A 15,025-nucleotide genomic window follows, 5' to 3' on the forward strand; every position below is an offset into this window, starting at 1 on the left:
CTGCATTTAAACAGGATATGTACATCTTCGTATCAATTAATACCTAAAAGTAGCTATCTCTACAAATTAGTATAAGAGTATCAAACAATAAGAGATCCTCCCTATCGTGGATTCGTATGGACGGCTTCTTTCCACCTTTCCCTTTTTCACATTTATTGACAAGTTCATTCACTTGCGCAAGGGAGTATTTCTGATATTTTACGCTACTACTTGGAACATATCTTGCAACCAAGCGCGAGAACCTGGCAGGGCTCACATAATGTTGATATCTCGAAGGACCACATTCAATGTCGACACGGAGAAGCCTTCTGCGGGCATTGAGATCATCATGTAAGGGGCATGATAACGCAAAATCTTCCTTCCATAATCAAATATATTTTGGGTTTCAGGCAAGGTCATGACTGCGTCTATACCACGCTCACGTGGGTCCTTCATCGCTTCATCATCGATTGCCTTAAGAACAATCTTTGGGGTGAGACATTATTGGATCGAATATTTTTGTCCCTGTTTCAAGGCTCTTTGTTAGTTTAAAGCGCCGTTCTGTGCATCAATTCCGATCATTTCATAACTCATGGGGACGCCGAACTGTATGTAGTCTTACATGCCCGAGTCCTCCCCCGCATCCGACAGTTCCTATTCGCGCACCTTTGTTGAAGTCACATTACTTAAAAGCAGAATTTATCATATAACTGGCACACATGAGAGGTGCAGCGTCAACAAAGGAGATACTTTCCGGCAAGACTACTGCTTGTCGACAGTCAACCAAGGCGTATCCACCAAACCCTCCATAAACATAAACCCGAGCGTGAAAGCATGAGGACAGCGCAATGAGAATATTATTCCATCATCTTCTCCTTTTTGGTCATCAGGGACATTACGACATCCCCTGTAATTTCCGAGATTGAATGGGCGAAGGGCCACGCCGACTTTGGTCCCAATTTCAAGCTGATAACATTGTCGTTACCATTGGAATTGACATCGTTGGGGCCAATGACAACAATAGTGCCGACAATTTCGTGTGAGCCCATCATAGGTAAATTGCCCACAAGCTTTCCTGGTGTAAATATGGCGTCTGCGTGACAATAACTCGCCGCGCCGACTTCGACAAGAAGTTCTTTATTTTTCAGGATCCTGGTATGAAATATCCTCGAGATTATACGGTGTATTGAAGGCCTGAATAATTTGCACCTTCATTGCGGTAGGAACATTGTACTGTCATGGCAGCAGGTAAGTGCATATCAATACCAAGGTATGCGCTGTGTTGTTCTAATGTTGCCGACAATGAAGCTTATATGCAAGCGCGACTATGTGTCGTAACTATTCTGTAGTTGCTCTATTGAATATGCAGTCTGTAGCACTTTCAACTTAATGATTGGATTGGTCTTCGTACGCATTTTTTTAATTGATGCTTTTCAGTTTTTCTCTCCACACACGCCGATCTCGATAACCAAACAATGATCCTGCCGACCATGGGCCAGTCGGGCTAGATTATGATACCTAGGTAAGCAACTTTGATGTCCGGATTCTGTTCGAATACAGATATACGCGCATATAATAAAAGCAACAACGAAGTTAGAGTAAGACTTTGACGTAGCTAAAAAAGAGCCAATGAAATAACAGCTGAAAGAGTTCAAATCGTGGACTAATGATTGTCGAAGTATGAACGACTATATCAGTTTTAGTATTGTTAAACTATTAAGGAATAAGGAGTACTGTTGATCAAACCTAATTCTATGGTAGATAAAAAATTGGTGGTTCGACGTTCGATTGCATATATTACAAGTAATCCCAAGGATGATATTATCATAGCGAAGCTCACTGGACAGTCAACCTGGTAAAGTGATGCGCTGTTTAAAATCCGTGGTGGCGTGCCTGCAGACAAATGATTCGACAAGCTCGGGAAAAATTGCTCTGTTCAGTTATGTAACACAGCTCAATGTGTATAAATTGTGTAACCATCGCTTGTAAAATGTAATCTATACCCTACAGGTTATACGCCAGGAGGTAAAATGAAATATTTTTATAGTCATATATTACGGCCCATGCAGATAAATACGATATGAATCTTACCTTACACGAAAATACGCGTTCTGCGTCTGAATTGTACTTTCACAATCCTGTCACGTTACGTAACTTTCTGAATGCGAGTAGATATGTTTATTTCGCTAATGCCTCGCCTTGCAACAAAACTATGTAGGGACGGTGTAGTATACTGGAGAGAGTACATTGTAGGCATTGATAATGTATATCTATATTCCATCCAAATGATTTGAGGTTTCCTCCCTAATTGGCCTCGTTGTTTTAACTAAATACCATCAACCCGGGCTTTAAGGAGTTCAAGAACATATCACCAGTAAATGACCTGTGTGATTTACAGCGTTAGATACCTAGGTAATATCCAGGGCCGGGGCAGTGTACTGTGGTGTTGCCCCAAAAACAGAAAGCATTTTAATCATGATCTTATGCCTCATAAGCTGACATGGACAGAATTAACAATAGAAACTAGCTAGCAAGATATGTCTTCACCCTCTTCAAATATTCCAGTGTCAGTTAGCAGCTTGAGCCTTTTTCTCCTTCCATTCTGCTGCAATAGCAGCCCACTCGTTCACTTCGTTTTCTCTCAGGTCACCAGGGAAGAACGTGCCCAACATGCTTTTACCTAGCTTTTCGTATCTTCGCTCGACCTCCATGAGCGTTTTCATAACCTTTACATCACCTACAACATCAATGAATTCAAGCGGCACACCATATGCCTGTGGGGTCCGCTTCCAGCCAGCGACGAAAATGTTTTGTAGCATTCCTATACCTCCCACGGCAATTAGATACCACGAGTCATCCAGCAGACCTGATGCAGTGATCAGCAGTGCAACCCACAAGACCCCGAGGACGATGACGCTGAGCTGTGCAAATACTGTGATGGTTGGCGAGTCAATGTTAGCAAACCCAGTGGCAAGATCCTCCAGATCCAAGCCATGCCCATTGCTGATAATGGCAATCGCATGTTGGGCTCCGTTCCCGCGCGTAAGTACAAAATTTTTGTTGCTTCGATGATCCAAGCGCCGACAGGCCCATTTTTCGATTTTCCATTGCGAAAGGGCCCCGGTAAAATAGCAGAGAATGTTGGCAGCACCGGTAATCATCAAGACTCCCCAGTCACCCGTCAGACCCAGTGGTATGGCAGCAATTCCTAGCTGAACGACAGTGACAACCAAGCCGGACCAATGGAGTATATCGTGGCCGGGTTCTCCATGGGGGATTGTTGTGCTGGGCTTCCAGAAGCTTACAACCAGACCAGCTTGAGAGGGACGAGGTACTTGGATGCCTGAGCCGGGGTATTCTTGTGCTTCTTTCTGTTGGTCAAATTTCCATCGGGCTTCAATGAGAGAGTCTGTTTTATCCTCGACGGGCTTTCCCATCCAATACTCATAGTCTCGCATCATGCGTCCAAGGACCCATGAATTGTTTCCGCGCACAAAGCCATTTTTGCCATTGATGATGCAACATCCAGTATCGGCATCGGGCATGAGCTTGTACTCGCCGAGCGCTGAGCAGACAGATGCAGTCGCGTAAGAAACCCAGCCTTCAAAAGCAAGGTCAGCAAAACTATGAATAACCGTCGACTCACTGTCTTAACGTACCAAATGAAAAAGCTACAGGGGTAATCATGCCACCTGCTAGCTGTGCTAGAGCGCGATTTATCAAATCACCGCCGAGTAAGAGCAGGATGGTGAATGCATAGTTTGACGGATTAGACCATTCCTCGGCGAACGCATGGGCTGGAGCGCCAGGGTCGAACTCGCGACGTGCAAAAAGACTCTGAAGTAATGGAGCCATTGGGCTTTTTTGTTGGCGTTCCACCGATGATGGAAAGTCAGGCAGGAACTCTCAGAAGTAAGAAGTTGGTCTGGAGTTTCGCATTTTCGGCGTGCGTTTTCTTCAGAAATGGATTCCAGGAGATGATGCTTCTTTATATTTGACTCCCTTATGACATTTCTTTAAGGTGCAAGCAAAAGCAAAAGAACTAAATAAAAGGTGGAGTGATCCGCATTCTAGCTCTTGGTTGAAGGAAAAAATTAACGAACTGGGCTTGATTGCTTCGGGAGCCAAAATGCGGTGGCTGGCTGTGATGGTCTAGCCAGCCGGTACGGCGTCTGTTATGTCACGGCCCTTACGATACGCTGTAACGGCTTTACATTACTATTCGTTATTGAGTGATAATACAACATTGCAACTAGGATTTATCTAACGTACTAGCCATATCAATTAGGTACTGCATAAAGATTTTGAACAGTCTCCTTCAACGAGGGTAAGAAAGAATAAAAAACAAACAGACAGAAGAAACATTAAAATATGTGCCCAGGTAACTAGGGGATACGAGCTTCGTACATAGTCGGTATCAAGTTTGTAGGTTATTTTATTTACCCGAAATTTCTTCGTCACTCATCTACATATTCCTGCCACTTGACCATGCGATCCTGCAAATTAATAATTTCGCCATCCACTATAAAAGTCCCATCACCTCGATGGTGTATCGTCTTGCGATCTTTGAGCTTAGGGCTATGCCATGCTTGAACCGCTTCCAGGACGAACATATTGTATCTCGATATCATCCGAGTATCGAAAACTCGGCATTCAATATTCGCTCTGCATTCATGGATAAGGGGAGCCCCAACCTCGTTACCGGAGGCAATTGTCAGGCCGTATTGCTCGAACTTATTTATGTCTGCTCCCGAGCAGTTTCCAATATCAACTACAGTACTAGCCTGTTCCACTGTGGGCACGGCGATGACGCATTCTTTGGTCGTGCGCAAGGTCTTGAAGCTATGATCCCACGGCCCTACAATAACTGCCAACAGAGGCGGTTCGTGTTGGACAACCATGTGGAAGCCACATGTCATCACGTTCGCATCGCCGTCTTTGTCCCTCGTGGTAATGAAAATAACCGGGCCAGACTCTAGCAATTGATGGACCTTATTGATCGGGTATTCCTCCATTGGCGTCAGTGGAAGGGTCACTGACTTTTTCAAGTGTAGGATTTTAACCAGCACGTTGTACAATCAAAAAATCGAGGACGAAGGCCTCCCTGTGAGTCGTTGGGAAATATCACGCTGAGAACATTGAGAGAGAAGTTCTGGTGGCCTTGCTCGTAGGGGCACGCCAGTGTAGCGCTGTGCTGGGATGTGCAAGTACGAACAGGGTGTTGGAGAAGATGGAATTAGCTTTGTGGATGCTCAACATTAACAATGACTGAGCAAGCCACGTGGATGCCCCGCGAACGGCGGAAGCCGCTGACGTAGTTGAGTATAAATAGTTACATATAATTATTCTTAGGTCAACTACTCATATAGCTACAATGTACAGTAAGTCGTGCCCTAGCTACCTGCTCTCACAGGCCACCAGAACCATAGAATATGATACGCAGGCTTCTTCCATTCATTAGCTAGCATCATAGATACTGGGACTGGTAGCATTCAGTAACATAACCGTATCCTGTTGCAGCCCAAGGACAGCAAAGCTCGGATCAATGCGCAAGGGCAGATCGAGATGCCTGACCCAGCCCTAAGCCCTAACTAAGCCGCTTTGAGAGAACTTACAGCCGGTAAATTACATACGGAGAGAGGCTCGGAAAAGCTATTTCCGCATACTTGACCCAGTTTGCCAGCACACAGGCCAAGTGTGATTCGTCAAGGCGTGATATGGCCCCACTCCTCTGTTACGGAAAATAAATCCGTGACGGCCCCGCGACGACGAAGCGACGACCCTGCTAAGACTACCTACGTTGGACTCCTTGTCTAGCCGCGAGATAGCCTAGAGTTCCAGCCAATGGCTACAAGCGTTTGTCTCGTTCTACCCTGGGTAAATCAACCAGACTTGATGAACCAATGTTTGTTTCTTCTTCCAACGTCTGGCGCCTGAGCTGTTTTCGGGATCTGGCGAATCGACCCATCCATGATCCGCCGGTTCCTCCCATCCTGCTCCGTATTTATTCTCAATTCCTCGTCCACCCCGTTTCCTACTAGGCTTCTTCAGTCCACTCTCAGAATCTTCTGACCAGACCGCTCCCAACAGAGCAGGAAGAATACGCAGAGAGATTAGGGTTTTTGAACCCTATCGTACTGCACCAATGGCTCAATCAAATCCTTCTGCCGAACATGGTGCCGAGATCTACAAGGAGAATGCCGAACCTACTCAGCTGAGCACCAAGGACACCCAGGACGAAGATACAATTGCATTGCGATACGCCCAGAAGGAGCTTCTCGTCGCCTACGAATCTCTGGAGCAGCTCCTGGATGTCATGCGAAGGGCAGATAAAGAACAGCTTCAATCGCTCTTTGCAGCCACGCAGAGTGGCCTTCCACGATCCGAGATTTTGGCGATGGTCAAGCAGTACGCCAAGAGCATCGAAGAATCTTCCCCCAAGTGATACAAGAACCCTGGCTATTTAAACGCCGGAAGAACATCGAGTTGCTTTATTTCGTTGTCATCATCATCATTATCACTAGGATAAAAAACTGTCCTAGCCCATAACGACAACATCTCGATTGATTTTGTGAATCGGGTCATTTATATCGGACTTTGAACCAAGGGCTTGATGTGACTAATATGCACCATCTTTGTTCTTATCCTAATTTTCGGCGACACGGCCACAAATTTTGTTTTCGCAGTTATGCTGCCGACAAAGCAAGAGGTCGTGTCAAGTACATAATGAGTGTAATGTTCTGTTGCCCTCGGTGCATGCTTATCAGTATGGAAAAGCACGCTCAGCATGTTACTCATACTCTTAATTATTGGCTTTAGGAGCATCAATGCATAGTTTGTTCACATATACCTTTCCCCATTTCTAACTACACGGCGACATTTAGCCGGGGATTGCATCGTAGATGAAGGTGCGGAGAGAAAAACTTACCCAAAACAGACAATCAAGCCGGGGGTGGCTTTCACCATATCTTATGCCGAGGCGAGCACAAACTCCTTGGAGGTTTTGTCTTAGCATGCACAGTGCACTATGTACTGAGATCACTGGCCTGAGTGGGCCACAGAAAAAAGGCATTACGGTTATTTTGTGACCCTTCATATTTTTCCTTCATGTGGCGAAAATCGGAGAGCATTCGGTTCTCTCAGGAGTCGGAGCCCTTTCCCACAGAGTGGAATGAAAATCTAGATATCGAGCCCCGATCCACGAGGCATGCATAACTGTTCGGTTTCGCCGGGGGGTCAGTAAGCAAATATTATTATCAAACTTTTCCGCATAACCGTAGTCATTTGCAGTGTGTACCAAGGATTTTCTTCAAGACCTCGGTCGAGAATGCGGTGTGGAGTAGCGCGGTGCATAGTATCAATGATATTGAAGAAGGAGAAAAATGCCTCATTAAAGGGACAGTTCACCTTAGTTGTGTCATGATGCGTGATGAAAATGTGCCAAAAAAGGTGCACATGCAGACACTCGATCTACTATTGTCAGAGGTGACTTTGCAGCAGCATCTGCGGGCGATATTGCAATGCTAATATTTTTTCTTGGCTGCAATGTTATGCTGTGCAGTGGTTTATCTTGCAATGATTGGCTGGAGTGAGTGTGATAAAGCAGCGTTGGTTGCAGCTGGCCGGCGCTTAGCAACCACACCAGCCAATATCACATTTCATCACCTATCACGCTGCAGCAGCTCACACCAATAACTTGTGAGGATGCTGTGGTATAACTCAAAATAGAAATGTGCTGGAGACAGGCACTCCTACCCCGCTCCTCCAGCCCTTGCTCTCTGTCTACTATATAGCCGCTGGCAGCATCCACCTTTACTGCTACTTGCATGGCAACTGTTTCATCAGTTACTATTTTTTTTTCCCGTTTAGTCTTTTTGTTTTCCTATTTTCGTCTCTTTACTTCTATTCTAATTCATAGATTGGCTGGTCCAGTCGCTCCCCGTTTATATCACTATCATACAAATATATCCAAAAGAAAAGAAAACCCCACCAAATAATAAAACAACTGCCCGTCTTTTTCTGACTGTGTTAAAGAGATAGCTGTGTGCTCTCTTTCCTTGAAGAAATACATTTGTTGATCAAATCGTATTTCTAGGCCAAAATATCTTTCACTGCACGACACTTCTGTCTGGCATTCCCTGGCGGATACTCAGAGCCCACCAAAATAATCACCTCGCCTCATTCCTTGACGAAGAATCCATAATCGACCATCGCAACAAAGGAAAAGGAAGAACGAAAATGTATGCCCGTGCAGCCAAGCCTAAGCTGTCTCTCAGCATCTCTGCTGCGACAAATCCTTCTCGTCCGACTCTGTCTCTGCGATCACCGGGACCCATGCCCCGGACACCCGTCTCCCCATCACCTCTGAGCCCAGCTTATACACGCGAGTTTGGTCATCAGGTCTCTCAGATGTACTCATACACAAACTCGAGCTCAGCTAAGAGTATCCTCAAGAAGGGCACCAACTCCTCGTCTTCAGCACGCTCGAGTGGCAAGGCAATCCATTTTCAAAACACGCCTACTGTGTATTGTGTCACTCCTATTGAGAATAAAGACGAGTACTACGGTCACCATGTGAAGATGTCGCGCGACGATCGACGATGGGGGACCAGTTCCTGAGGTCTTGTAATAAGTCAAAAAGAAATACAAACCCTCCAGATTTCAGACTCGGTTCACATCATCCATTTTATCACCACCCGCGTCCGGCTTCGAGTGATAGAAAGTCACATCGAATAAATCGCCCCTTGTGCCTGCAGACTACTGCAAGGACATTGCTTTGCTGATGAAGGAAAAGGACTTGATGATGATGGCAAATGAGGAAGGTTTCTCCTCGGGATAATCATGTATATAGTGCAGTTCAAAGATAAATCAAAAGAGACCAGTACTTTTTAGTTGATGACTTCGAGGTTTATTCATATTAACAGCGCTACTAGCTACTCCTGATGGTGATTTAGCATGTAACTCAGTACACTACGTACTAATACCAAAGGAGTCTAGAGATGATCTGATGAGCCAGGCATTATCAATATTTAAAAGCGTGCATTAACTTCTGAGCAAGCAGTAAGCAACCTTGCGGTTAGTTTAATTTTCGTCAATCAATCATTTCTTTAGCACGTACTACCTAGGTAGTCAAATATACAACCTGTTAAGTAGAGAGCGTAGAAGGAGTACTATTCAACAACATGAGATATTCATGCATTGTAAGCTTCAACTTGGCCGGGATTATCCATGCAAATCAAATGCATGAATACGTTACATGAGCCTAGCCCTAATAAACTAAATAGTCATAGTATGCCTGATTAGTCTAAACAACATATTCGACGCATTCAGGGCGTTTATTGTTGACTAGCTGCCCTGGCTAGAGTTTTATGATTTGTCTAGCTGAACTGTGGTGGAATGATTGTATGCGTAGTTACGGTGGAAGGAACACACAGGCCCCGGGATAGTTGATTAAGTATGATATACCTCAAGCATGTGCCCAGCATCCCATGCCTTGGTCTGCCTTATGAGCATATATGTGGTTCATTCAGGCTTGCAGTATCCTTGCTATTTGGGGCAGCCAGCTCCGTGCCGAGAGAGAGGTTATACGGCCAATGACTGGTTCTCGAAAACATGATTTTACCCCCGCAGGGGCGATATAGTAAATCATCAGCAGAGGGCGAAGACTAGATAATGCTAATATATCTGTTTAGGTGTTGTGAGCTCAAATCTTAGTACGTACTAATGCGAAATGTTAGCCTTTACGTTTTATAGAAACAGCCACTGACGTGTTTAACAATGTATTATCCTTTTGCTGTGCGACCTTATCCAGCTTTCAGTGCACCGTGTCCTATCTGACGGGCTACTTTGAACAACTTGGCCTGAATACCTAGCGGTTATCAGTATTTGTGGTAACTTCTCCAACCTCTGACTTGCATCCTTCTTGGGTGCATATACCACACTGAAGTTGCCGATGACATTCGGCGCTTCTGGTGTCTCTTACGGTGTTGATACTAGTATGAGTCTGAGGTCAGCGTGAGGATGCAGGACAAGATGTAGATAGCAGGACTGTTGTTTCAAGCAGATAGCTCCATCGATGATGCTTGTATGAGCTATGACCCAAGCTACCTTGTATAAACATTCGGTTACAATACATAAATTTCGCGCCAAGAGTGCTACTGTATTAGCCATTGGTAGATCGCAAGAATTTGCCTATTTCTTCTAATCGAAGTATAAGGTAAATGGCTAGCAAAAATATCTTGGCGTCGATGCTTATCTTATCTACAAATCATGTGACCATGTTAGTCAGCCACAGCCTAAAGCGGACTCTTGACAGGCGCGGCGGCAACAGACAAAAATTGCGCGCTGGACATCACATCACTTCTCACCATCGTTCCATCCACCACATCGACTCCTCCCAACGTCGCATGCTTATTGTCGGCGTTGCTACCCTGGATGTAGCCTTCTTAAACCTATTCTTTCGTCTGGACATCGCTTGAGCTGTTTAGTTGCCAACACTGACATGTCTGACTGTACATGTTTCCCGCCCTCTCTCAATGCGACCATCTTTGCTAACTCTGGACATAGCCGATTTCGAGCAGGTCAGGCGGCTGCAAGCCGAGCGCAATGCTGCTGCTGCCGCCAAAAAAGGTTCAAAAACCTTTGATCCATCCAGTCAGCGCACTGACTTTTCCACCAAGGCCTCCCTGACTGAATCGTTTGACACCGATCTTTATGAACGGAATGGCGTGGATAAGTATGCTGGTTATAATACCTCTATTCCGATCGATGGGGATGAGGATATGGAGGATGCAGATACCGGACATCGTCTGGTGGGTCAATACACTGCCAGCAAGGATCTAATCAATGAGATGGCAAGTGGTAACGGGGTCGAAGAGGAGGACATTCTGCTTGGACGTGAAAAGTCCGCAAGGATTGCCGACCGGGAGAGCGACTACCAAAAACGCCGATTCAACCGTGGCCCTCTCACTCCGACTCGAGCCGACCCCTTCGCCGCGAACGCACATGCCAACATCGAGTCCGAGGGCCAGACTTATCGAGAAGTCATGGCCCTCCGAGAACTTGAAAAAGAAGAGGAACGTATTAGGAAACTCATCAGTGAGAAGCAGGCCGAAGGTGAAGGAGTTGAATACCAGGCCACTTTGAAAGATGAAGCTGACAAAGAGAACGTTGATGCTGGTTCAACTGTCACCGTCGCCGCTGGACGCAAGAGAAAACAGCGATGGGACGTAACTTCAGAGGAAGCCGCCGCACCTGCCGAGGACGAAACCACCAAAGTCAAAGCCAAAAAGTCACGATGGGATCAGACCCCAGCTGTGCCTACGCCAGACGAACAAGCCCCAAAGCGACGTTCCCGTTGGGATCAAGCACCAGTTGCTCCAGCAATCGGGGCCACTCCTGTTGGCCAACCAGGACTCGCAACACCGGCCCATCCGTCCGCGGGTCCTGTAGCAGCTTTTGGGACAGATGTTTCCGGGCGTAACGGTGTGTGGTCAGACGAGGAACTGGATTTGATGCTTCCTTCCGAAGGCTATCAAATCCTGGAGCCTCCTCCTGGGTACGAACCGATTAGGAACCCCGCGCGGAAGCTTATGAGTACCCCAGCTGCCGTACCTAGTGCAGGTGGATATGGTGGCTTCATGATGCAAGAACCAGAGAATGCTCGCGCTCTTGGTAAGCAACTCCCGACAGATATCCCCGGAGTAGGAGATCTCCAATTTTTCAAAGCAGAAGATATGGCATACTTTGGGAAACTGGTTGATGGCGCGGATGAAAACAGCCTGTCAGTGGAGGAATTAAAAGAGAGGAAGATTATGAGGTTGCTGTTGAAAGTCAAGAACGGAACACCCCCTATGCGTAAAACCGCACTTCGTCAGCTCACCGACAATGCTCGTCAATTTGGTGCTGGTGCCCTTTTCAACCAGATTCTTCCGCTTCTGATGGAGAAATCACTGGAGGATCAAGAACGCCACTTGCTGGTCAAAGTCATTGACCGTGTCCTCTATAAACTCGATGATCTTGTTCGTCCATATACTCATAAGATTCTTGTCGTTATCGAACCCTTACTCATCGACCAAGATTACTATGCTCGAGTGGAAGGTCGTGAAATTATTTCAAATCTGGCCAAAGCCGCAGGCCTTGCGCATATGATTAGTACGATGCGCCCAGATATCGATCACGTTGATGAATATGTGAGAAACACTACTGCCAGGGCATTTGCTGTTGTCGCATCAGCCTTGGGTATACCGGCCCTCCTTCCCTTCCTGCGTGCAGTCTGTCGTAGTAAAAAGTCGTGGCAAGCTCGACACACAGGAGTGAAAATCGTTCAACAAATTCCTATTCTTATGGGATGTGCCATCCTGCCTCATTTAAAAGGGCTAGTGGACTGCATTGCAGATAACCTCAGCGATGAACAAGCTAAAGTGAGAACAGTCACTAGTTTGGCTATTGCTGCATTGGCCGAAGCGGCCAATCCATATGGTATTGAAAGTTTCGATGACATTCTTAACCCGCTCTGGACAGGTGCCCGGAAGCAACGTGGAAAAGGTCTTGCTGGGTTCTTGAAGGCTGTTGGGTATATCATCCCTCTTATGGATGAAGAATATGCCAATTACTACACTAGCCAGATCATGGAGATTTTGCTTCGAGAATTTTCCTCTCCAGATGAAGAAATGAAAAAAGTTGTTTTGAAGGTTGTGTCGCAGTGTGCTCAGACAGATGGTGTCACCGCACAATATCTGAAAGAGCATGTTCTTCAGGATTTCTTCAAGAGTTTCTGGGTCAGGCGCATGGCATTGGATAAGCGGAACTATCGCCAGGTTGTTGAGACTACAGTTGACCTTGGCCAGAAAGTCGGAGTTGGAGAGATATTGGAGCGTATCGTTAACAATCTCAAGGATGAAAGCGAAGCTTATCGCAAAATGACTGTGGAGACAGTAGAGAAGCTGATAGCTTCCTTGGGAGCAGCCGACATCTCGGAAAGACTGGAGGAGCGACTCATTGACGGTGTCCTGCTTGCTTTCCAGGAACAAAGTATCGAGGATATTGTGATTCTCAACGGATTTGGCACAGCCGTCAACGCTCTAGGTACCAGATGCAAGCCATATCTTCCACAGATTGTCAGCACCATTCTCTGGCGATTGAATCACAAGTCAGCCACGGTCCGCCAACAAGCTGCCGACCTCGTTTCTCGAATCACTATGGTAATGAAGCAGTGCGGCGAGGATGCGCTTATGGGCAAACTCAGTGTCTTGCTGTATGAGTATCTAGGTGAAGAGTATCCTGAAGTTCTTGGCTCAATCCTTGGTGCTTTACGATCCATTGTTACTGTCGTAGGTATCAATCAGATGCAGCCTCCGATCCGCGATCTCCTTCCTCGGCTCACCCCTATTCTTCGCAATCGACACGAAAAGGTACAAGAGAATACTATTGATCTAGTCGGTCGTATTGCCGATCGTGGGCCTGAATCCGTCAATGCTCGAGAATGGATGCGCATTTGCTTCGAGCTGCTGGACATGTTGAAAGCACACAAGAAGGGCATTCGCCGTGCTGCCAACAACACATTTGGTTTCATTGCCAAGGCAATCGGACCTCAAGACGTGCTTGCAACGTTGCTTAACAACTTGCGAGTACAGGAACGTCAGTCGCGAGTTTGTACAGCTGTTGCTATCGGTATTGTTGCGGAGACCTGCGCTCCGTTTACTGTGCTTCCTGCTTTGATGAATGAATACCGAGTTCCAGAACTCAACGTGCAGAACGGCGTCCTCAAAGCCATGTCATTCTTATTTGAATATATCGGAGAAATGGCCAAGGACTATGTTTATGCAGTGACTCCTCTTCTCGAAGACGCATTGATCGACCGTGACCAAGTCCACCGTCAAACAGCGGCTAGTGTTGTCAAGCACATTGCACTTGGCGTTGTTGGTCTTGGATGTGAAGACGCGATGGTGCACCTGCTCAATCTCCTGTATCCTAACATTTTCGAGACTAGCCCACACGTTATTGACCGTATCATCGAGGCCATTGATGCAATCCGCATGGCGGTTGGCACTGGTGTGGTCATGAACTATGTGTGGGCAGGCCTTTTCCATCCAGCGCGCAAAGTGCGTACGCCGTACTGGAGGTTGTATAACAATGCATACGTGCAGAGTGCGGATGCCATGGTACCTTATTATCCGGACTTGGACGATGATGGGGTGTCGAGGGCTGAGCTCGCAATAGTGATCTAGTTTTCTTCTATTCTTACGGGGAGGATAATACTTGGTAATGGCAACGTATTTGGTGTTTCGGCGATTGATTGGTAGTTCTAATTCTTCTTGATTTCGGCGCTGTATATTTATTCCTAGCTAGGCATATCGAATATTTTACAAGTCCATTGATACTTCCGTCGTTCGTCGCCCTCGGGTTAGATCGGTAGATAGTATCATAATTCAATATTAATCAATATTGACATCAATACTTAGGAATTAGATGTTCACGAACAATGTCGACGTCGACACGGATAGGTAGTAGGCCTTTTACATGAAGCACATTCCTACTGAGACTGTTTGTTTTCTCTAGGTACGTCCTGATCTATCAGCTAAACAATGTCTGGTCGTTAAAGATGTCAGCTCCCAACAAAGAAAGCTTTTTAGAATGGCCATTCCGGATTCCAAACAAGTTCCTAGGCGATTACGTATGCCATTCCGAACTCTACCCATTTCAGAAACTATCCTTGCATCTGTTTCTTCTCGGTATATTAGTTTCAGGAATGCTTCGTATACAATATGATGTCACAGGTCTGGGGAAGAGATCGCGTGGCTCACTAGTAGTACTGATCAACCAAGGTTCATCCTGATAAAGGAATCTGGATGTGCGCAGTGGCACACAAGAGATCAGACCAGAGGCCGATCGATCTCATGATTTCTAAGGATTCTGCTCGATTTAAGATGTCACAATCATCGTTTATCCAGTAGAATCAAAAGTAGTACGTTGCATGCGCCGCCCCCCATTTAGGTCAAGCTAATAATAGACTGGCTTTTCGTCATACGCAGATTCAAGGAATAGT

The 15,025-nt window shown here is 46.1% G+C and overlaps 4 protein-coding genes across 4 annotated transcripts; 3 read left to right on the forward strand and 1 right to left on the reverse strand.

Annotated features, from left to right (window-relative positions):
* Positions 1-2,546: 2,546 nt before the first annotated feature.
* On the reverse strand, positions 2,547-3,834 carry UA08_05161 (hypothetical protein; the record flags this gene model as incomplete). Its single annotated transcript, XM_020267452.1, has 2 exons — positions 2,547-3,580; positions 3,639-3,834. 2 exons carry the CDS (start codon positions 3,832-3,834, stop codon positions 2,547-2,549), a joined length of 1,230 nt encoding a protein of 409 aa, XP_020119461.1.
* Positions 3,835-6,124: 2,290 nt separating this feature from the next.
* On the forward strand, positions 6,125-6,424 carry UA08_05162 (hypothetical protein; the record flags this gene model as incomplete). The annotated part of the gene is made up of 1 exon (XM_020267453.1): positions 6,125-6,424. The coding sequence occupies one exon, from the start codon at positions 6,125-6,127 to the stop codon at positions 6,422-6,424; it is 300 nt and encodes a 99-aa protein (XP_020119462.1).
* Positions 6,425-8,217: 1,793 nt separating this feature from the next.
* On the forward strand, positions 8,218-8,598 carry UA08_05163 (hypothetical protein; the record flags this gene model as incomplete). The annotated part of the gene is made up of 1 exon (XM_020267454.1): positions 8,218-8,598. The coding sequence occupies one exon, from the start codon at positions 8,218-8,220 to the stop codon at positions 8,596-8,598; it is 381 nt and encodes a 126-aa protein (XP_020119463.1).
* A 1,882-nt stretch (positions 8,599-10,480) lies between these two features.
* On the forward strand, positions 10,481-14,207 carry UA08_05164 (U2 snRNP component prp10; the record flags this gene model as incomplete). Its single annotated transcript, XM_020267455.1, has 2 exons — positions 10,481-10,490; positions 10,546-14,207. The coding sequence occupies 2 exons, from the start codon at positions 10,481-10,483 to the stop codon at positions 14,205-14,207; spliced, it is 3,672 nt and encodes a 1,223-aa protein (XP_020119795.1).
* Between the last annotated feature and the right edge of the window lie 818 nt (positions 14,208-15,025).

The sequence above is a fragment of the Talaromyces atroroseus genome, assembly GCF_001907595.1.
Source record: "Talaromyces atroroseus strain IBT 11181 chromosome Unknown scaffold_6, whole genome shotgun sequence".
Taxonomy (NCBI): domain Eukaryota; kingdom Fungi; phylum Ascomycota; class Eurotiomycetes; order Eurotiales; family Trichocomaceae; genus Talaromyces; species Talaromyces atroroseus.